We start from the raw sequence: 22,880 nt of genomic DNA, 5'->3' as shown, positions 1-22,880 counted from the left end.
TGAGTTCGAGACCAACCTGGGCTACAAAGTGAGCTCAAGGCCAGCCTGAACTGCATAGCAAGACCCTGCCTCAAAAAGACAAAAAAAAAAAAAAAGAAAGAAAGAAAATAAATCAGTTCATAAAGCTTTAATATTTTTAAAGATGCACTTATATCTCCAACTTTCAGTAATTTAATATCTCTAACATTAAATGAGTTTGAATTAATAAGAGAAAGTCTAAGCTCCCAACAGGTAAATAGGCAAAAGACATGAATAGACATCATAAAACATGAACTACAAATAACCAATTCCTAAGAATGTCCTATCTTACTTGTTTTTGTCTTGTTTTGTTTTGTTTTTGAGACAAGGTCTTGCTAGGCAGTTCAGGCACAGCTCAAGCGGCCTTGAGCTCACTTTGTAGGCTGGTCTCAAACTCGCAATGATCCTCCTGCCTCAGCCTCCCAAGTGCTGGGATTATAGGCGCGCACCACCATGCCTGTCACTCTATCTTACTTGGAATCAAGGAAATGAAATACCATTTTCCCAGCTATGAAGTTGTGGAAGTTAAAAAACAAATACTTCGCTGTTAACGAGACTATACTGCACTGTAGCTAGAAGTATAACCTGGCAGAAAGAGCGAGAGGAAGAAACGAAAGAAAAAACAACTCGGAGGGAAATAACTTGACACCAGGGAGCAAGCACCTTAAAAGGTGTTCAGCGTTTGGATAGAGAAGTTCTCTCTGGACATCTATCCCTGGACAAAGACCTGAAACGCAGAGTCAAGTTTACAGTTCAGTCATTCACGGCCCCAAAGCACAAACCCTGTGAATGTACAAAGTAGGAAGAGTTCCCGAGACGAGAGCCCGCTGTTCAAACCTCAGAGGCGCCCCTCATTCTGAGAGGAGGGGGCTCACCGAGCACTCCCTCCCCTCCTCCAGCCCAAGGCGGTCCTCCGCCCTGGACATCCAGTGACTGTCCCCTCCGTCTCCCAGGTCAGCTCACGGACACCTTCCTTGACCACCTACTTAACTCTCTGCCTTACTTTCCTCCCTGTTTCTGGTGTGCAAGTTCCAGGAGGATCGGGACTTCCTCCCGTTTACCATCAAGAAAACCGGAAACGGTGCAGCAGCAACTGAGGCGGGAATGAATGAACCGATGAGTGAGCGCTCTCCGGCAGGCGCCACAGCCGGGGGAGGCCTGTCCTGGGTCCCAAGGCGGTGACAGCACCCCTCTCTCCCAGGGCCCAGGTGTGGCCACAGAACACAGCTGCGCTCAAACGGCCGGCTGCAGCGGCCAGAGCGACACTGCATTCGTGCCATTTTAACAATCTGGAAAAACCATTAGAGTGAAATTTTATGGACAGCACTTCAAGTAAGGTCGTTCCGTTTTGTGTTGTGCTGGGGATGGAGCTTTATACACGCCAGGCAAATGCTTTAGCGCTGAGCTACAGCCCCGGCTGCCCACACCGCTTTACGTGAAGCTTTAAAAAATTATAATCCTGTTGCTCGGCCCTTGTAGGAGTGGAAGCTGCAGTGCAGGCTCCCCAGTCCCTACCATCTCCTCCCCTCTGCTCCACCCCCAGGGGGGCAAGTTCCCAGCCCCCTCCCAACTAGCTGAGCTCAAAACTCAAAGCGCATCACTGAGAGCCCTCCCAGCGCTGTGGGAAGCAGGACGACTCTGCTCTGATTCCCTACGACTCTCCTCCGGGCCCAGGGATTTTCGCCCACACCTTCTCACCTCGCCCAAAGACGCAGTTTTACTCCAGATAACAAGCGCCCGGGAGAAGCAAAGGGAGTGGGGTGCGTAGTTAGGAGCTCCTGCACCAATCCACCTCTCCCACCCAAGGCGGCCCTCCCCGAGAGGGCTCCCCTTCTGCTCCCCACACGGGAGACCTCTGGCCCTGTCTCTGCAGCAGGACACCCCATCTCAGAAGTGGGGCCCATACAGGGTTTGAGTCCACAACTGGCCACTGTGGAAAAAAGCCTGGCGAGGACGGAGCGTGTCTGCCATGGACACGAGAAGCTGCGAGGATATGTGTCTGCCCTTCCTGGCCTAGGGGAGCACAAGCTGCTGTTCGCGTTTGCTTTGAACCTGTCCCTCCTCCTCCTCCCTTCTTCCCCACCCCAAGTGCCTCTGCCTCCAGGACAAGGCTTCCAATACTGCATCCACTGCCCCTGCTTCCGTACCCTAAAACCACAGTCTGTACCCCAACCACAAGCTCTCCCCTCCCAAAGACCTTCAAACAAAAATCTTCCTTGGGTGCCCTTCCCTGGTCATACCCCAGCCATATGTATGTCCAGGCCAAGTCTCAACCCCGTGAAGCTAGACATTCTAGAAGCAAGGACCCCACAAGACACCTCAGGGATCATTCTGAGCTCCTCCCTGACATACGCAAGTGCTCTGCCTCCAGCCTCCATCTGGACACTCCGAGGGACAGGGACCACAGGCCTTCCTGGAAAACAGTTCCCTTCCTGTTCTGCAGAATGGGCCTGCCCAGGGGGGTCTCCCTTCCAAGACCTGGTTTACCCTTTCTGGTCAACCTCAAAGGCCAGGCCTTGCACCACAAGATAAGCCCTTCAACTGCTGAGGCGGAGAGGCTGTCCCCACGGAGCCTGGTCCCCTGCACAGAAGTCAGCAGCCTTGGATGTTCCTCTGTAGGACAACCGGCAGGGACACCTGCCCAATTCCAGGAGAGGTCACCTGGGTGACCCGATACATCACCTTTACTTCCTGCTCTACTGCAGGCTCATGGAGCTTCCAGCCGGTACGTTATTTCAGACCAGGAGCCTCAGCTAACACTGCCTAGGGCAGTGAGAATATCCCACTTCAGGTGTGGAACGTGGGGCGGGCCAGGCGAAGGGACTTCCGAGGCACGGAAGAGGTGGTGAGATCAGAGTTCACGCCAGGGTGTGTCTCGGCTCCTCAGCAAAGCACACATGTTGGGAGCCGCGGGAGTTGGTTGCTGGTCAAGTGTGTGAGGGTGGGACAGAGCCGGAGTGCCTCAGGCAGTCAAGCTACCTCAGTACTGAAAAAGTACCGGACTTGGACAATTAGTCTTAGTTGCTAAGCAACATTATCTCTCCCGATACTAACTTTGTAAGAGTATAAAATAAACACCCCTACTGCTGACTGAAGTCAGTCCTCGTGCTCATCAGGCAAGAGGTAACTCCACCTGAGCCCGGCTATCGTCTCTTGTCTTTATTTTCTAAATCCTCTCACCGTTTTCTCCCGGGGACCACCGAGAGATCACCGAGTCACACACACACACCGCCCGCCACCTCATTACGGAGCCAGCCGAGATGTGCCCTGCGGTCCTGTGCCCTGCAGGGAGGCAGCAATGTCTCAGACGGTTAGACCTCGTCCTGGAGCTCAAACGCCTGCGCCACACACAAGCAATCTGATTCAGAGGCTGCCCTGAACTGGCTAGTTTTGCTCTCTAGCAACTTTCCTGAGCCTCTGCTTCTTTAATCGTAAAGCGCTACTGCTCACAGCCATCCTACAGGCCTGGTGTGAGGTAGGGAGATAACCCACCCCACCGGGCACAGCTGTTCTTTCCCCTTCTCTCCTCTTTGGTAGCATCTTTCAAAAAAGATTTTTTTTTCCTAGTTCATTGCCCATTTTTCCATGCTAAAATTCCGGCTTTCTGGCTTCTTCCAAAGCCCAGGAGGACGCCGCAGCTGGACCTGTATTCGCACACAGCGTCAGAGCTGTGGTGCCTGCTCCGCGGAGCCGGGCCAGCTCGCTCTCTCTCCAGTCTCCACCCAGCCCCGCTGCTCACCCCAGCTCCTTCCACACACTCTGCACTTCCTGCCCTGGTGGGCGTCTGAACTGGCACCAGACCACGGAGTGGCATTTTCCTTGGCTTCCTCTGTCTGAAAATATCTGCCAAGTCATTGTTTCTCCCTCATAAAACCAATAGTTCCTTTTCTAATTATTACAAAGTGGACAACATTCTCCCAGTCACAAAGCGGAGTACCCTGCTGTGTGGAAGCTTCCCAAGTTAACTGAGCATCTACTGCACCCAAGACCACGCTAGGAGCTGGGATCACGGTACACAGAAGATGAGGCCTCTGGCCACGAGAAGTGGGATCCATAAGGTAGGCAACCTTACCAGGCAGGCATGGGCAACCTTTTTCTGTAAAGGGCCTGATGGGAAACACTGCCAGCTTTTAGGCCACATGGTCTCCGTGGCAACTAATGAACTCAGCCACTGTGGCCGGAAGAGGCCACGGATGACAGGGGAACAAGCAGGTGTGACTGGGTTCCAGAATTTACGAAAACCAGTGTGTGGTGGGTTCAACCCTACACACCATGGTTTGCCGATTGCTGAGCTTAACTTTCTCCATTTGATGTATTCACACACCACCCCTCAGTTTCCAGAAAAAGGAGGCGGGGCAGGGGAACGCTAAGGGTCATCCGGAGAAGAGATCTGTTCCCATGAATGTAACGTCAGGAAGACCCCGCCCTGCACACGGGCAGGCCGCCTGCTGGGAGCATTTCCCTGGTGTCTCGCAGACCTGGGTCATTTGGTACGGGTGGCACCTTGAGCATGCACCGCAGTCTCTGCGCGCAGGTTTCCTTGCTGTAACACGGGGCGATGAGCAGAGCTATTCGCGGGGTGGCTGCGAGGTCTAGGATAGCTGGCTGAAGGCTTCGCACAGACTCTGCACACACAGCGAGTGCCCGGTGCCCAGAGCCGCGGCTCCATCTTGAATGAACAAGGCTGTGCTGTACCCTTCCTCAGATCCCCGGCATCACAAGTGGGTGCCCGATATGCTTGCTGGCCACATTACCAAAAGGGCCTCAGTGCGGTATTTTTGTGCCCCCACCCAGCGCCCCAGCCCTCAGAGCCACCTCAGAGCACACCCGAAATCGCGCCACCTCCTTTTAATTAAGAACATGCTAATAGTCATTCAAACAGCATTTTAAAAAGGTTTTTCAAAGTGATGGGAAGAAAACCACTGCGGGAAAGTGCTATTTAAAGCATGGCTTTGGGATCGGCAGCCTCCTGGGGGCCTGTGGAGCCTCAGGGCCCAGCAGTGACCCCCCGCAAGCCCGCCGCAGGGTCTCCAACCCCAGCCGCACAGCGCCCCCTGCAGGCAGCAAAGTGCAGCCAGGCCTGGTCGGAGGGGTAGCGGTCCAAGCTGCAGGATTCCATGGGGCAGGGAGGGCAGGAAAGGGGCACAGAGGTCAGTCCTTGGTGCAGAGGGCAGCCTGTACAGGACAACCACCATCCCTGGGGATGCACGAGCCCAGCAGTCGGGGCACAAAGGGCCAAAGAAACCAGAGGACCAGGCCATCAGGCTCCCGGAGACAGCCGAGGGAAGGCCCTACTCACCTTCCGCCCCGATGGACACCAGCTTGACCCCCTTGCTGGCTATGAAATCCAAGGCCTTGTTCACGTTGGAGATCTTGTGCACCCGCATCTTGCCTCTCTCTGGCTTGGCCAAGCGTTCGCCTGATTGGGGAAGAAGAGGCAGATGAGATGGAACCGTCGGGAGCCGGCGCTGCTGGCATACACACTCACAGGCACGCCTGTGTAGGCACATACACCCCTCGGGGGCCGGGAAGACGCCTCAGACGGAACGGGAGCGCCCGCCCTGCCTCTCCTCTCTCCCTGTGTGTATTCATTTGCAAACTGAAACCTGATGTATTCACTTAGGAAGTATTTCCTTACTAAGCCCCTAACATATGTCAGGGATTGGGCTGGGAACACGGTGACTGGAAGAGTTTCTCACCGCTGTGTAATTATAATCTAGTAGGAGAGACCAGCCTTAAATAAAGAAACAAGAAGACAGGTCAGTGCTCCTTCAAAAAGAAGGGGTTGGGGGAGAAGAACTGGGAAGGGTCAAGAGAGGCCTGAAGCCAGCTACACACTGCAAGGAATGGTGATCAAGGTGGAAGAGTGCGTGTGCAAAGGCCCTGAGCTCCTAGACGATAACGCAAGCGTGGGTCTCTCTATGGCATCCTGTAGAGGCCCCCTGGTGTTGAGATGCCGCCTACATGAACACCTCCCCATTTCAGAACCACCGCTCTTGTCCTGTTTCACGGCCTCCTGTGAGTACCCACAGCTCAGATCCGAGTGCACCTCCACCCTCACTAGCCACACACACACACACACACACACACACACACACACACACACACACAGAGGCATCTGCTGCTTGGGTTTCAAGGTCAGAGGCTGCAGAGGAGCCAGGGAGAGGAGCTGGTTCTCCACATATCCTGTGAAGAACAAGAGCACTTCGATCCCAAACAGTATATCCACGGACCTCCTGAAAGGACTCACAAAAGCCAACATGTGTGGTCTTTCACCGCCCAGTGAAAGGATGTGAAACTTGCAGAGTCCCTAAGGGGTGAAGAAAACCCAGGCCCCTGTGTGTGCCATGACCTCCAGCCAGTCGGCAGCAGTCTGGCTAAGAAGGCTCAGAGCTGGCAGTGTGACACCAGCCCAACCGCCCCATCAGCATCCGCCCCCCCCACCCCCAGCTTCTGGAAGGCAGCAGGCTCCCTGCACAGATGTAACTGTGCCTCAGTTCCTGGAGAACATAGCTGCTCTCTTATTAACCCCATCCAGGGCACTCCCCAGGCCCAGCAAGGCACCCCACGGTCTCCGGCCCAGGGAGAGGCAGAGGGCTGCCTGCTTCCCCAGAGTAGGGATGCAGGCAGTGCCACATCCTGCCCTGGAGGCCACTCCTGCTGACACACAGCTCTGGCCCCGCCAAGCCCGAGCCCCCGGCCACTCGCCAGCTGCACGCGCAGGCTGAACCGGACCTCCACGAGGGCTAAATCTGGGAGGCTGGGGAAGCCTCCCGAGGCCAGGAAGCAGTTCTCCCACCTGTCAACGCAGAACCACCTGGAGAACTTGCTACGTTTAGAGGCCCAGCCTTCCCCTCCCTGGTTTAGAGGGCCTGGGTCAGGGCCTGCGAGTCTGCACTTTGACAGGAAGCCCTGCTGACTCCGGTGCGGGCGGTCAGGGACCACACTTTTGAGAAATTCTGTAGGCAGCATCCTTCTTCCTTCTCCTCCCCGGAAACCAGACCACCTCCAAAAACTCAGGAGGAAAATAGGTGAGCCCCCAAAGATTACAATACACGGCAAGAGACACAGCCCAGGAATCAATGGGGTTTTACACATGGCAGGGGTGCAAATCAGACGCTGGGTGGACGATGGATGAAGTGACGCCAGGTTGGCTGGTCTTCAGCTGGGGAACCCTAGAGAGGAGGTAGGAAAGGACCGTCTGAAAAGCAGAACAAAACGGTACCATGGTTCCTTAAAAATGTAACACGAAGTTATCACATGATCCAACAATTCTTCTTCCGGGGACATAACCAACACAGGGACTCAAAAAAAAGTACTTATCCACTCTTATCTGTAAAAGCATTACTTACAATACAGAAAAGGCAGACACTGCCAGGTGTGGTAGGTGGCACACGCCTGTAATCCCAGCACTCAGGAGGCTGAGGCAGGAGGATTATTGCAAGTTCAAGACCAGCCTGGGCTACAAAGTGAGCTCAAGGCCAGCATGAACTGCATGGTGAGACCCTGTCTCAAAAAGACAAAAAAAAAAAAAGGGCAAAAAAAATCATCAGCAAAGGAATGGATAAACAAAGCAAGGGAATATGATTCGTCCTTAGGTAAGACACACCCTGCTCCAGGAGTGAACCTTGAAGACATTACACTGTGAAATCAGCAGGTCACAAAAGTGAAATCATGCACGATTCCCCTTCACAAGATACTGAGAGTCTCAGAGTCGTCAAACTCAAGGACAGAAGAGAATAGAAGGCAGTTGTATGGGAGGGGCAGGTGAGGGGAGAATGGCCCATCTGCACTTAGGACAGAATTTCAGTTTGGGGTGATGAAAAAATTGACAGTGGATGGTGGTGATGGCTGTAAACAATGTGAACGTCCTGAGTGCCCTGGGAGCACACACGGGAAAGGTGAATTCTGTGTTATGTGTATTCACACCCACCACACACACACACACACACACACACACACACACACACACAGCTGTACCTGGAAAGGAAGTATGTATAAAGAACTATTTTCAAAAGGAGAACTACTGTCACGAGACGGGGTGCGCGTCACCTGGGGAGGCTGAGTCTCCTGGTGTGGCACAGGGCCTGAGGCCTGCTACCTTTTTGGGAATAGCTGGAAACAGAGCTCACCAAGATCCTGTGAGTGACACAGGAATGTGACGCGGGCTCAGAGCCCTGGGGAGGCACGGAAGGCTTGGAGCGGGGAGCAGCGTGACCATATTTGGGCGGCGGATGATCCCTGGCTGCAGGGTCCGGGGCGGAAGGCGGGGCAAGGCCTTCAGGGCATCCTCTGTGCGGGAGCTGCCAGAGCCCACACGGATGCCACGGAGGCAGAGATTAGGATCACGAGGAGGGAAAGACAGAGCAAGCAGAACGCGGATGCAGAGCTGGAAAAGGCGCAGAGGCAGAGCCGTCTGCAGCTCCTGGACGAGGTGAGGGGCACCGGGTGAAGGCAGCAGGAGAAGGTGGTCGGAAGTGCCCGGATGATGCGCACAGTCCTGCACACACCAAGGGGACACCCAAGCCTGGGGTTTGGCTGGGACTTGTCCTCCAAGTGTGGTCCAGTGCTGGGGTCTCTAAGGGGCGGGGCTGGTGAGGTCACAGGGGCAGGCCGGTCCTCAGAGGGGATCTGCTGCCTGTGTGACCCCAGTTAGAACTGTCATCAGAGTAAGCCTGGTGCTGCCCCCGCCTCTCCGGTTTCCTGTCTGAACCATGTGACTTCTCCTACCACGATGCTACCTGTCATATGATATAGCCAAGGTCACCTGCCAGAGGCCACACTGACGGGGTCACCTGACCTTACACTTTCAACCTTCCAAACTGTAAGCTAAATAAAAAGTTTTCTTTCTTTCCTTTTTTTTTTTTTTCTGAGAGAGGGCCTCGCTATGTAATTCAGGCTGGCCTTGACCTCTCTGTGTAGCCCAGGCTGCCCTCCAACTCAGATGCACCACCACACCCAGCCAAACCTCTCTTCTTCACAAAGTACCCAACCTCGGGTCTGGTTAGAGCAACGGAAAACGCATGACTACACCCAGCTAGGCTCGGTCATCAAAAGGGGCCCAAGAGCGCTGGGCTAGAGCAGGCCCAGGACTCCGTGGCATGAAGGATGAAAGGCATAGCTGGGACTGTCCAACATATAAACCAACGCTAGACTCTTGGGGGCCGCCAGTGTGTAAGGAATGGTGGAAGAGGGCCCCCCATAAAACAGCTGAGCTGTGTGTTCTGGTGCGGCTGCCCCTCTGGACACTTGGACAGCCTGGGGTCATGTGGATCAGGGCAGCTAGGCACAGCAGAGCCCGGTTTGGGGATGGTCCCCAGGGTGATCTTTGCTGCAGAACCCCAGTGCTGTCTTCTTGTAACTGAAGATGTCGGTCAGAAAGGCAAAATGACTCGTCTATGACACCCGGACAGCCGGAGGCAGGACCAAGAGCTCATCTCCCAGCCCCACGTCCTCCCCGTCTTGGTTCAGGAGACTGTAAGTCGGCTACACCCACAGACAGAGCCCAGCTTGTCCTGGGCCATGACCACCTCACCTGAGATGACCTCGAGCAGCAGCATGAGCTTCAGGCCATCCCGGAAGTCCTCCTCGATGTTCTCAATCTGCGTCCCCGCCTTCCGGAGGTGGGAGTTACACCATGCAGTGAAGGTCTGAGGAAGGGAGGAAGAGAAAGCGGTCAGTCTTCTCACCAGTCCATGGTCCCCAGGCCCTCCATGGGGCCTCGGCAGCTCCCCAGGACCTGTGTGCCTCGTGCCACTTCCCAGTTGTCCTATAGGGTAATGGCCATGCCAGTGGTGTCACCTGCGCTGGACATGATATTTACACAGCAGGGTCCCAGAGCTCCTCAGCACAGCTGTGCCATGCGGTCTCCATCCCTGCGCCAGCCAAGCTGTGAGCCCAGAGCTGGTGCCCTACAGAGTCCAGGGCCCAGCTGGCGCCAGTGTGGTGGGTGCCAGCACCCTCCCCTAATGGTACCCCTCTTCTAAAAACATCACCCCCAAGCCGGGCGTGGTGGCGCACGCCTGCAATCCCAGCACTTAGGAGGCTGAGGCAGGAAGATCGTTGTGCGTTCGAAACCAGCCTGGGCTACAAAGTGAGCTCAAGGCCAGCCTGAACTGCACAGCGAGACCCTGTCTCAAAAAGACCAAAAAACAAACAAACAAAAAACACATCACCCCACAATCCCATCCAAAGTGCCACAATTCCATTCTCAGCAATTCCACCTTCACAGTTTTAAGGGCACGGTAACGCACAAGTAATGCATTAAGCCCACTGACACCTCTCGGTAAAGTAGTGAAAGCCTTTCCTACTTGGTCACTAAGGGAAAGGATTAATACTTTCCGCTGCAGACAAGAGTTCGGAGGTGGGGTGTCAGGTTCTGGGAGCGGGTGGGGGCACCCTAAGCTGCAAAAGCACGAGGAAGAATTCCAGAAAGGGAACGTAAGGAGGTTAACCGCGAAGACCATCAGCTCTGTAGCGTCTTCTCCATTAGGCAGATAGGATGGGGCAGGACATCAGCCAAGCTGTCTCGTGCCCACAGCACTGCCCGGGGGCCAATCAGGAAAGAGGGTGGCTCCACACACGAGGCACAAAAATGCATGCTCTGACTGCACACGTCCATGTAAAACTTAAGCCAGCGTCTCTCTCCGGCTGGCAGCCCAAGCAACCAGAGCAGCGGCCTTGCTTCAGCCAAGCTCCTCTCTGGCAACTGCAGAAGTCTCTGCACCGAACGGAGCTACCGGAGGAGCCAAAGCCCCAGGGCCCATTCACACTCTTCCTAGCTGCTCCGCCAACTCCCGGGACGACTGGGAGGCTGAGTGTGGAAGATCACAACTTAGAGCCCCACCTGAGCAACTTAGTGACTCAGGGAAATCCTGTCTCATAAAGTGTTTAAAGGACCAGGATGTAGCTCAGTGTAAAAGCCCTGGGTATCAGTCCCTAATACTGGGAAAGAAGGAGGGGAGAGAAGCAAAAGGAAGAAAGGGTGGGCTGGTTGTCTATATTTGCAAACCAAGTTGAAGCGCCTGTGAGCTGGAAGCAGGGGGACGGACACCACTCTCCCACCGGAGAAGAGGCCAGCATTATGACAGGTCCCGCTTTGGGCCCCAGCTTTCGATCATGTCTCAGCAGTTACCCAGCGACCCAGGACCCTCTCCCCCTGCAAACATACCCGCTTTCTTCCACGACACAGGCAGGGTGTGGCCACCCCCAAGCTTCGGGAAGACTGGCACACAGAGCAAGGGTATGCAGGGGGCACACCTGATCCCTCAGCCTGGACTGTCCTCTAGCTTGAGTGGCCAACTCCCATTCATCTTTTAAGGTGAAGCTGTCACCTCCGCCAGGAGCCCTGCATGGGTCAGGTAGAGAGCTCGCAGCACCCTGCCAGGCCCACTGCATGATCACCACCTGACTACGCATCAGTCCCTCACCCCAGACTGCAGGGAGGCCCCGTCTCCTGGAGGTAGGGGCTCGGTGATCACCTTCATTCCCCAGAGCCCCAGGGCACACGCTGCTATGGCAGAGGCAGACACTCTAGTGGACGTACAAGTTGATCAGCTGTGAGAAACTGATTCAGAGCAGGCAGGTCCTGCTGATCACCGGCACCTTGTGGGTGATGAACGGGCACGGCAGGGAGGAACGAGGTGCCATTAGGGACCCTCTGGACACACAGGGCAACTCAGAGGAAAGCGGTCACAGCAGGAAATGGGTACTGGGTGCCCTTCCTCCAGCGCTGACTCTGCAAACCCAGTGGGGAAAGAGGGCTCTTGGCTTTTATTTTCATTTTTTTAATAACTTTTTTTGTTGGTGTAAAAAACAGTAACGAATTTTTAGTCAGGCCTGGTAATCCCAGCAAGCTGAAGCAGGAAGATCACAAGTTCAAGGCCAGCCTGAGAAACATGGCAAAAACTTGCCTCAAGTAAAATTTGAGGGGTTCAATTCTCAGCACGGACAGTGAGGGCATTTTTAAATCCTTGTTTTGTTAAGTTTTATTTTGTTTTGAGAAAGGGTCCTGTGGGTCGTTCAGGCTGGCCTTGAACTTATACGTAGCCCAGGCTGGTCTCCAACTTGTGGCAATCCTCCTGCCTCAGCCTCTCAAGTGCTGGGGCTACAGATATGTACCACCACACTTGGCTTAAATCTAAATACAATTTTCTCTGGTTTTTCACATTTGCTTCCATCTGTCATCTGTCTGCATGTCACTTTTGCCCAGTGTCACGGATATAGGAGAAATGTAACTCACAGCTTGCTAGATATGCTGGGTTTGTGGTCTCCTGAAAGTGAAGAATCAATTTTAAAGGACAAAGGAAGTTAAGCATAGGAAAGGTTGTGACAGCTCCTGAGAGAGAGGCCCATTCCCAGAAGTGGGCTGCCACGGAGGCTCTTTGTCAGGGGTAATTTAAACAGCAAAAGTTATAACGGGATACAATGTGGGTCGGACTATAATCAACCTATAGCTTACAAGTACAGCCACTTAGCTATGTTGATCCAGTGGAGAGGCGGGGCGTGCAGCTAGGGTACATGGCTGACATCATTAACTCCGGCCTCTCTACGACTTCTAAAACAGGGGCATTTGGGGAAGGGATGGACCCAGGTGCCTTTTGCATATCTGGACTTCATAACTTCAAAGTTCCATTCACCCCTCAAGGAAGTACGGACGTCGGGCCTTTGTGACTCCAATCTCAGAGGCTTGCCTTCTTTGGATGCGCCTCCTGCCACCGTTTTGAGTATGTTTCATCTTCTGCACTGATTTTCCTGAGGGCCTGTCCCTGTCTGACTGCTTATGAATTTCTACCGAACTTAGCTGCCTATAACACTGGACACTGGGGCGGCCGCGGGGTCAGGGTGGGGGGTTCCCCTGCTCATTACCTTGTACTTCCGAGCACCTTGGCCAAAGGCTTCCTCCCGCCCCAGGGAGGGGGAACTGGTCAGCCCAGTGACTCAAGGGGACAGCGTCAGGTCCAGAGTGACCAGGGTCCTGGTGGAAAATGCTCTGACCACACGGCTGGGGACTGTGAAACCCGTTTACTAACCGGGTCTTAAAGAGGGGGCTGGGAGCGAGCGGAAGGAGGAAGAGGCTGCCTCTGTAAAAAGACACTGCTTTTGAAAGAGGAAAAGCGCTGTTGAAAGCAGCCAGCCCCATTTCCTGGGGCTGCCGCAAGAGACAAAAACACACCTGTGTTTGCTCAGGTCTCCGGAGGAAGCCTGGTGCTAAGCCTGGGAACTGAGCTTCCCTAAGACCCCCGGCCTCGGGGCCCTGGCCCCTGAGCACCTCCCAGAGACTGACGTTTCCCCAACAAGCGGAGCAGCCGCGAAGTTCGCACGCAGGGAACAACAGCGGTAACCGGACGGTGTTACGGGACCTGGGCTCCCTTCTCAGGTCACTATGTACTGGCTGTGTGACCTCCGGGTCAACTTCCCTAAACCAGTTCCTCTGACAGTAAGACGGGACCCACAGAAAAACAGAATCATCACAGCACTTCGTAAACGTCGGGATGGTTACCTAAAAACTACTTGCAAAGGACCTGCCAGTTAGTAAGGCTCCCTACATGCTAAGAGAACCAAAAGACAGGGCCCCTGACATGCTTGCAGTGGGGCTGGGAGGGCTCGCGCCTTTGTCATCCTCCAAGCGCTGCCCACTTTTCAGGCAGCTCCCGGGTCCCCAGAGGCGCTAAGGCATGGTGGCGAACCTACGGCACGCATGCCACAGCGGGCAGTGACCACTGAGAGCGCTGAAAGGGTCCCCATCGCTGCTCTTCAGGGCGCGAGGAGGGGAGGGGGCGTGTCAGCCTCCACAGGTGACCCAGGAGGACACCCCCTCCTCAGCAGTGCCCCGAGTCCAGCGAGAAGGAAAAGGCCAAAGCCACAAGTGACAGGACCCACGGCCCCACAGCAGCCCACCTGGCCGCCCGGCGTGGTAGCAGTGCTACCCAGCAGGTGGATGATTCAGCCTCCCTCGTACGAAGGCAAGGGACCACGCATCTGCCTCAACCCCAGCCAGGCCCTGCCTCACCCGTCCCCCTCTCATCCTGAGTCTCCTTCGGCCACCTCCCGGGGCCATGCCTGGGCTCACAGCTGACAGGAGACAAGAGGGGTCAAAGTCCAGAGCTGTGTAACACAGACCTGATGCACGGGAAGGTGATGGTTTGCACTGGACCACATCACAGAACAAGCAGCCTGGGACTGCAGGACTCGCTTACTGTGAAGGCCATGCAAACCCCAGGCCTGTGCCCCTGGGCAGGGACTTGACGTGACTCTGTCTCTAGGCAATAGGGTCAGGGTAGTAGTACTGGCATCTAGCCAGGGACATGTTGGAGGACCAGTGGCTGTCCACTTAAAACCCTGAATAGAGCCGGGCGTGGTGGCACATGTATGTAATCCCAGCAGTCGGGAGGCTGAGGCAGGAGGATCACTGTGAGTTTGAGACCAGCCTGTGTTACAAAGCGAACTGCCTGAACTGCATAGCGACACCCTGTCTCAAAAAGACAAAAAACAAAACAAAACAAACCTTGAAAAGAAGGGCCTGGACTACAGTGACTGCTAGTACTTACACTTCAGTGCTGAAGCAGGTTATATGGACATCAGTACTTTTGAAATTTTGGATCACAGACTTTCTTGTTGCGGGGAGGGGCTGTCTTATGTATCACAGGATGGTTAGCAGCATCCTTGGACCCTACCCACTAGATGCCAAAAACACCCCACACTCCATATCATTATATCAAAATGCACCCCTCCCACTGAGAACACAGCCATAAATCATAATCAAAACAGCAGCTAGATTTATTGAGCACTTAATATGGGCTAGGCGCTCTTCTGAAGGGCTTTACCTCTTTTAATCCTCATAATGACACCAAGAAGAAAATACTATTCATCTTCCCACTTTACATTCAAAGAAGCTAGGGCACAAACAGGCTTAATAAATGAGCAAAAAGGTGCCAAGAAAAGTAGGATTAGGTGGTCCCCATCACCACAAATCTGTACGCATTTTTCTTGAGACACTGGCTCTCAGGCTATCCTTTGTTTTTCCACCCACAAGGCAACATGGCTACAGAGAGAGAACTTAAAAGAGTACAAGTGCGTACTGCATGTGAGCACAGGAAGGTGGCAGAAGCAGCCCCTCCTCGCCGATACACAGGAATACAGACCCTCACTGCCACACCTCTGATTAAGAGGAGCCGGAAATCTGGACTTTTATGTGAGAGCCTTCATTTTTAAATGCTGCTGCAATGCAAAAGATAAGACATACCACACACCCCTCTTCGACACTAAAAGATGTCAGCAAATACACTCTTGAGTTGTGACCCACCGTGTCTCTGATTCCACAGTGAGAAGGGGCTGGGAATATAGCTCAGTGGCACAAGCGCCTGCCTAGCAAACGCAAGGTCCTGAGTTCGATTCCCCATACAAAAAAAAAAAACACAGTGAGAAAATGTCAGTCTTTCCAAGCCTTCTAACAAAAGTAACATGTACAAGAATGCACGGAGAGCTCAAAAAGTAACCTAACAGGCACTTGTGTCTACTACAGTTAACACTCCTAAATAACCACTGGTGATGTTAGCCATCTGGGACTGTGTTAGCAAGAGCTGAGAGGACCTTCCTATGAAGAGCAGGAGGGACTTCCTGTGAGTAGAACAGACTTCCTGTGAGTAGCAGAGACTCCTCTCTTCTGCTGCTCCTCAGCAACCAATACATTACACAAGTGACTATAATTAGATATGCCACACATACACTGCCTAGCCTTGTGAATTAAAACAGGGTGTATGTGTTTACTAATGAATATTTGTAAATTTAAAAGCATGTGTCATATATCTGCAGAATAAGTTTCTGCTAATTCCCACTGTAAGGATGGGTACAATGACGAATCTTAATAAGTCTCTGCCTGAAGACGGTTGAAAGGAAAGCAGCTCCCCAAAGTGAACAAGAATGGGCAGGAGCCCTTCCTTCCCCCACGTCTGGGGCTCTATCCGGGGTGAATGACGCTACATAAAGGAAAGGGTATAAGCCTGAAAACATTCTTGCAGGCCATGTTTAAGATGAAAAAATTAGAAATAGTCCCAAATTATATTAGTAAGGTATTAGCTAAGTAAATTATGGTTCATTCACTTAATAGAACAGTATATGATGGGTCCTGAAAGTATGTTGTTATGGGAAAACGCTTATATATAATTTACCCCTCAGAAATCAGGACACACAGCTGCATGTACTACAGGCTTACAACCACGAGCAATCACACAACCATGACGAAATGACTCAACACCAAGCACACCTGAACGCAGAGTGCTTGTGCCCCAGTAACTGAACTGCCCGGGATCAAGTGCCGCTCTCCTTGTCCCGCTGCCTGCAACACGGTCGCCCGCCCCTGCCCTCCTTCCTGTCCCTTCTCACTGCCGGGGGCTCTCCTTTCGGATGTTTACTGTCTCTGTGAGAACCCAGGACGTCAGCTCCTGCCTGACCTCACCAGAGGGGCCCCACTGACAAAGGCGCAGTGTAAACAAGATAATCCACCTGCAGCAAACGGGACAAGCTCCGCCGCCATGGGGCAGCAGGGTCACCTCCGCCCCGGGTGGCTGAGATCTCACGTGCTGACCGCACCTCTCCCAGGACATCCTCCCCTCTGCGGAATCGGGAATCGAGAACTCAGTCCTAGTTCACTCCAGGGGAGTTATTGTTCAAGGGACAGCGCCATGTGACCTCACGTACGTTAACCCCTTCCAGCTCTGTAACCCCAAATCGGACTTTGTAGCTGGAGCCCTGCAACTTTTCCCATCACAACGTGCCTAAAAGACACAACCAGGCAACCAGAGAACCTTTCGTGCCCGTGTAGGGTAAGCAGGACGTGCTCCCTGTCGAAGGAGGCCCATTAATTCCACCGGACAGTTTCATCTCAATGGATGCAAAACATGACCAGAGTCAGTACCAAGGCTGCCAACTCCAGACCCTCCCAGCCAGGCAGACACCTGTTATTAGTTCACTGGGTGGTTCTTGATGCCACAGTGGTCCCAAAAGACACACAAGGGGCTGGGGATTTAGCTCAGCGGCAAAGCGCCTGCCTGGCAAGCGCAAGGTCATGAGTTCGGTTCCTGGTACCGGAGAAAAACCAAAAACCAAAAAAAAAAAAAATTTTAAAGAAAAAAACAAAAGACACACAAGGACCTGGGAGGTCAGTGGCTATCTCCAGGGAGGGAGGCCAGGAACCTCCAGAGAAGGGAGAGAAACATTTGCTTTACACAGAATACTCTTTATTTCATGCGGCCATTACCTATTTAAAACAAAAACAACTACAATATACAAGAAGAGAAAGTCTGGCCAGAAGCATGTATAGTTAACAGTTACATCAGACCTCTGGGATGGGACAGAGGATGTCAGTGCTCAGGTATTATGGGGACGGAGGGGAGACAGCTCCAAAATAAAGAAAAAGAAAAAAAATGTACCCCCATCCACTTAAAGAATAAGTGAGAAAGAAATAAGAGATACGAGTACACAGGGCTCAGAGAACTCTGAAATGCTTTATCAGTGTAAAATATTATAAAGCAAGTCATAATCAGGGATATAACTAAGGACATGATAAACCAGGGGTCAGGCACGCAACCCCCTCAGCAGCTAAGCCAGCAACAGTTAACTGCCGCGAGAGACAACGGCAGGATGCTGGTCTCGGTCCCAGAGGCCCCCAGCTAGCTTCTAAGCCTCTGAATGGCAGCACAGGGCTTCCTGCACAAGCTGCGTTCCCTCAGGGGGTCGGGGTCTTTCCCTGGAGAGCAACCGGCACCTGCGCCCAAGTCTGTCACATCAACTCCACCCACCAGCCCCTACGGCCTCCACCCTCCGGGCTACACCCTGCTGTCCGAGGAGACGACGCTCGCAGCAGCTGCTGCCGAAAGCCAGAGCCCTGGTGCGATGTGTGATCACCAGGCCACAGTCCCCAGGGAGGACGCGGCCAGCAGCACACAGTCGCTGCTCCCACCGGCTGACATCAGGAAAGTGGCAGGGTAAGAGCCGGGGAGTGTGCTCTCTCCCTTGGGCCACCTGGAGTCCCCAGGAGCCCCACACATGTGTGGCCAGGCTGGCCAGGGTGTGGGTCCTGGGTGATTTGTCTAAGCAAAGACCTGCCCAGAAGTGGTGCTCCGGTAACACAAATAAGAGTATCTGGTGAACTTATCAAGGGCCAAGCGCCAGCCTTTCAAAGCGAGCAGTCAGCTGGCTCCCGCACAGATGAAAAACAGAGTTCTCCGGAACATCTCCACCCAGATCTGCTCACTTTCCACCCACCTGGGAGCAGCTGCTGAAGAAGCTGACAACCACCCAGCAGTCTCCTCCACTCTCTAACAGCTTCTCCCACCACAGCCAAAAAGTGAGCACTGGGGTCCTGAAAACTCAAGAGTACAGGCAGCCAAGGGCACCCAAAGCAGCTGGGCTTGGAACCCAACAGACCTGGGCTTCAGCAGACTACATCACTCATTAAGACTGCCTTCCTGATGGGGGCTGGGGATTTAGCTCAGCGGCAAAAGCGCCTGCCTGGCAAGCGCAAGGTCGTGAGTTCAGTTCCCAGTACCTGAGAAAAACCAAAAAAAACAAAAAAAAAAAAAGACTGCCTTCCTGGACAGAATGTGAATCTCAGCCTCAGTGTCTCCATCTGTAAAATGGGGTGATAACCTGCCATGTACCAAGTGGAGCGATCAAATTAGACCTAGGGACTTAAAGACTTAGTCCAGTGCTTCATCCATAGCAGACACTTGAAAATGTTAACTCAACTGCTGGCTCTTGCCACTCACTGGCTATGTGGCCTTGGTTAACCTATCTAGGTCTCAAGCGCCTCCTCTAACAAATGGGAAATAAACAGTATCACTATTCTGCAGGGTCCTTGTCAAGATCAGGGCAGTGGATGCAAAACAGCCATCAACAGGCCCCAGTCATTGCAGGAGCCCAATAAACTGGTGTCCCTTCCCATCCCCTTTCTATTTAATCAAAGTTAATCATTCCCAGAGCTCCACGTACTGCCAAGAAAGGTCTTGTTATTTTATTTCCCCACTGAAGAGGAAACGCAGAGCAGCTCTGGCCCAAGGGAGGACAGCAGGAACAGGCTGGGGAGGAGACACAGCACTCCTGGTTCGTGCCCATCTGCAGCCCATTTCAGGCAGCCCAACCGCCACAAGGGCCAGGGAGCAGGGGGCCCAACGGTTTGATCTGGGGAGCTGTTTGGCCCAACAAGCCCACCCTGCTTGAAGCAAGTTCCCAAGCCACCATGCAGCCCAGGCCTGACCTCCTTGCCCAGTGTAGGGGAAACCTGGGAGCCCCTGTGAGAATTGAGGGCTGTTATGGTTTATACCTAGACGCCCCCTCCCCAAGCCTCATGTCCTCACAGAGAGATCATGAATGTGTGATATGTATTACTAGATTACTCCACCAATGGGCTTTATAGCTGGGTGTGACACGGAAGGCACCTGGGCGTGGTCTGGAAGGGTCTATGAATATCCCTCCTCCTCCCTTGATCCCTCTATGCTTCCCACTGCCATGCCATGAGCTGTCTCTCCCCTGCCATGCCACCCTGCCTTGGAGCCAGCTGTCTATGGAATGAAACCTCTATAAACTGTGAGCCAAAGTAAACCTTTCCTCCTTTAACTGGTGGGTGTGTGGTACTTTGTCCCAGTAATGAGAAAGTAACTAAGACAAAAGCCACTCAGAGAGTCAGATGGACACAGGAGTCCAGTGAAGAAACTAGGTCTGTCTGCTTAGCCTCCCACCAAGGAGAGTCCACTGCCCTCCCCGCAGGTCTACCGCTATCCACAGCCTCCCGTCCCAGAGACTTCAGCAACTGCCCGGCCCTGCAAGCTCTGTCAGTGACGGCCTGCATAACCCTAGAGCTGTTGGCTGGCCTTACTGGGCCTTGGCTCCCACATCAGTAAAACAAAGCTAAAAATGAGCCTCTGTTTCACAAGGACGACACCAGACAAAGGCAGGTCCTGGACCTCGCCCTTCCAGAGAGGGAAAAATGGACTGAGTTAGCAGGGCTACTGCACAACAACACCCACCCCAGGAGGCCAGTGTGGGAACAGCCTGCTCCCCACCCCCACGTCTGGAGTCTGACTCTGGCCTCGCAGATATGACAGCGCACAGACCTCAGTGAGCTAGAGCTCTCATGAGTGGCCTGCACATTCCTTCCCCAAAGAAGGAAAAGCCACCTAGAAGTGAAGTCATTTGGTTTTTCTGGCATAGACGCTAAGAGCTACAGGTCACCCAATTCTATGGAGAACTTCCCCAGAGGACAAGGGTTCTGCCCAGGCTGGTAATCATACTCCATGGGGAGCTCACGGGCTGGGAGCCCTAACATGATTCCTCTGTGTAGTGGAAATGTGACCCTGAAGCTTCCATGGTCTCATCTATGAAATGGGAATGGTCACATCCAGCTCTCCTGGGATTGTAGGAAAAACTAAAAAGCATCATACTTCTGGGTAGGAGCTAAAATAAAACTAAATTAAATTAAACATAGTTAGCTTCCTTCCTCCCTCCTGGGTCATTTCTGCTGAATGTGCCTTGCTGACCAGGAATGAGACGCTGCCTAGATTCATCGCCCCCGCGCTAGAAGCTTTTCTCCAGGGGTCAAACCACTTACAACAAACTTGCAACAACAAAAAGACACTGAGATACTGCTTGGAACAAGTAGTTGCCTCAATTTCCTCCTCATCTGTAAAGTGCGACAATTCCTTTCTCTCTGGGTGATGGAGGGCTCTCAGTGAGCTAATCTATTAAAAAGTCAAGCACATCTAAGTAGTTAACAGAGTCTAGAGCTCACGACTAACGTATGAGGAAGGACGGACGGACGCTCATGGACGAGGAGCTCCTCCAGGGCTCAGAGAACTGCCTTCCTACGCCAAATAATCCCTGGCACCATGGAGGGACCACTGGGGACAGCTGGGTGCTCAGTGAGAGCTGGGTGCTCTGGGAGTTCCTGCAGGTGAGGCAGGCCTCACAGCCCAGCCCCCTGACCCAATCCGGGAGACGGGGCCAGGAGGGGAGGGCAGGGGAGAGGAGAGGAGGGGAGGATGGATCTTCAAGCCCCTTTTTAAGGAACAGGCATCCGGGGGGCCACAGAAAACAGCACCCCCGCCCTGGCCAGCATGGCCCAAAGCCATCACTGCCCCGCCTCCCCATCCACCAGAACCCTCAGCCGCTGGGGGAATCAAGAGCCCAGGACAACAGGCCTGCTGAGGAAGCACGCAGCCAACACCTCAGCACGGCCGGCCCAGGTCAAGGGACAGGCAGCCGAGGGACAGGAAGGCTGTCTGCGGACATCTCCATCTGGGGGAGAAGGAGCGCTGCAGGCAGACCCGCAGCCCCTCTGCTGGGAAGCCCGGGGCCGCCAGAGTCAGGGATTCGCACTCGCTCCTCCCCACAGGGGGTCCCGGGCAGCAGGTACAGCCCAGGGGAGCCTGCTACTGCTGCAGCCGCCCCCAGACCTTGTTAGAAGGTTCGGTGTTTGGCCTCGGTGTAAGGATGGCACTGCTGAAACCAACGAAGACGGGGAGCCCCGGGCGAGGGGAGAAAAGGACTAAGACCCTGCGGCTGCTCAGAGATCCTGGTCATTACAACCACTCGCTAGTCACAGTCACTCCCGCTTGATGAGGCCTGGGAACCCGAAGCCAATCTGCTCAACAGTTCTATGCTAAAGGGAAGGAAACCAGGGTCACAGGTGGCAGCAGCCTTCCCACAGTCACTCAGCTACCAAGAGGCAGACCCGAGATCAGAACCGGGGTCTACGGGATGTCAAAGCCTGAACCCTTTCACTCTGCAGGGGCAGAGGCTCTTCCAGGTCAGCTGCAGAATTAAAAAACTCAGCCCTGACCACGCAGCTCTGCCCACCACCCAGTACCCATCCCCGCACCAGTCTAAAGCCAGAGACGGCCAAGGATATAGCTCAGGGGCACAGCCTGGCAAGTGCAAGGTCCTGAGTTTGATTCCCAGTACCAAAGAAAAAAAAGGTACAACTAATGCCAGAGACCAGCTAAAGGGCAGCCCAGGGCATTGAGCTGCTAATCGCCTCCAGCACCCACATCCAGCCAGAGGAGAAGGCCGTGGACCCCCTCCCTCCCTGGGGACGCAGGATGGGCCGGGCTGGGTTTTATTCTAAGTCTCTGCCTCGGGAGGCAGAAAGAGCTTGAGTTCTGGTCTCTTTTGGCTTCTGAACACAAAGCTCATTGAGAAAGACAATGAATAATTGAAGGGGCGGCCAAGCCGGGGGTGTGGATGGCAGGGTGTGCACAGGCAGCTTGTTTGGGCTTGGACCGGCCCCTGTCAGCAGCTCCCCGAACAGCAGGCCACCGCAGGTCCTCCTGCCTCGCCCAGGAAGAGCCGGCACCTCCATCCATTTACTCCGCGTACTCTGACCGGGCAACGGCCCTGCCCTGCGTCAGGGGCTGTGGGACTGCATCAGGGGCTGTGGGACTGCATCAGGGTAAATAAAGACACAGAGCTCCTAAGTCTGCAGCTACAGTGTGATGGGGAGAGGAATGGGAACCAAAGCTCCAGGGCACACAGGGAAAGTGCTGGAAAACAGGAGGCTCAAAGGCACTGACCTGTATGCGGGGGGTGTTCCTGACCCCCACCCTGCGGTCAGTGAACTCCTATGGCTAAAGAGTGCCAGTTAGATGAAAAGCTTGTAAATGTAAAGGAGGTCACACAATCTATCGTCTAAATGGAGGCACCTGAAAATAAAAGCCATTAACAAGCACGTCAAGATAGCAGGTGTCAACCTAGCCGCACAGTGACCCTGTGCAAGTGGGTGGGGGGCAGGAGGTGGCCAGGAGCAGGGTAATGCCCAGAGGACACACAGTGGCAAAAGCCCCAGGGAGGGGCAGGGGCCTGCTCAAGAC

At 53.9% G+C, this 22,880-nt stretch overlaps 1 protein-coding gene across 4 annotated transcripts in view; it reads right to left on the bottom strand.

Annotated features, from left to right (window-relative positions):
* The window catches only part of Actn1 (actinin, alpha 1), a 92,484-nt gene that overhangs the window by 35,749 nt on the left and 33,855 nt on the right, over window positions 1-22,880 (bottom strand). For all 4 annotated transcript variants that reach the window (XM_005399045.2, XM_005399047.2, XM_005399048.2 and 1 more), the window contains exons 2-3: window positions 9,554-9,668; window positions 5,318-5,437 (exon numbers count right to left, since the gene is read on the bottom strand). In XM_005399045.2, the coding sequence (XP_005399102.1) occupies window positions 5,318-5,437; window positions 9,554-9,668 (235 nt within the window). The remainder of the gene's footprint in view (window positions 1-5,317; window positions 5,438-9,553; window positions 9,669-22,880) is intronic.

Source organism: Chinchilla lanigera, unplaced genomic scaffold (assembly GCF_000276665.1).
Source record: "Chinchilla lanigera isolate Chin_1 unplaced genomic scaffold, ChiLan1.0 scaffold00065, whole genome shotgun sequence".
NCBI classification, from domain to species: Eukaryota; Metazoa; Chordata; class Mammalia; order Rodentia; family Chinchillidae; genus Chinchilla; species Chinchilla lanigera.
This window is presented reverse-complemented; position numbering and strand designations above follow the sequence as displayed.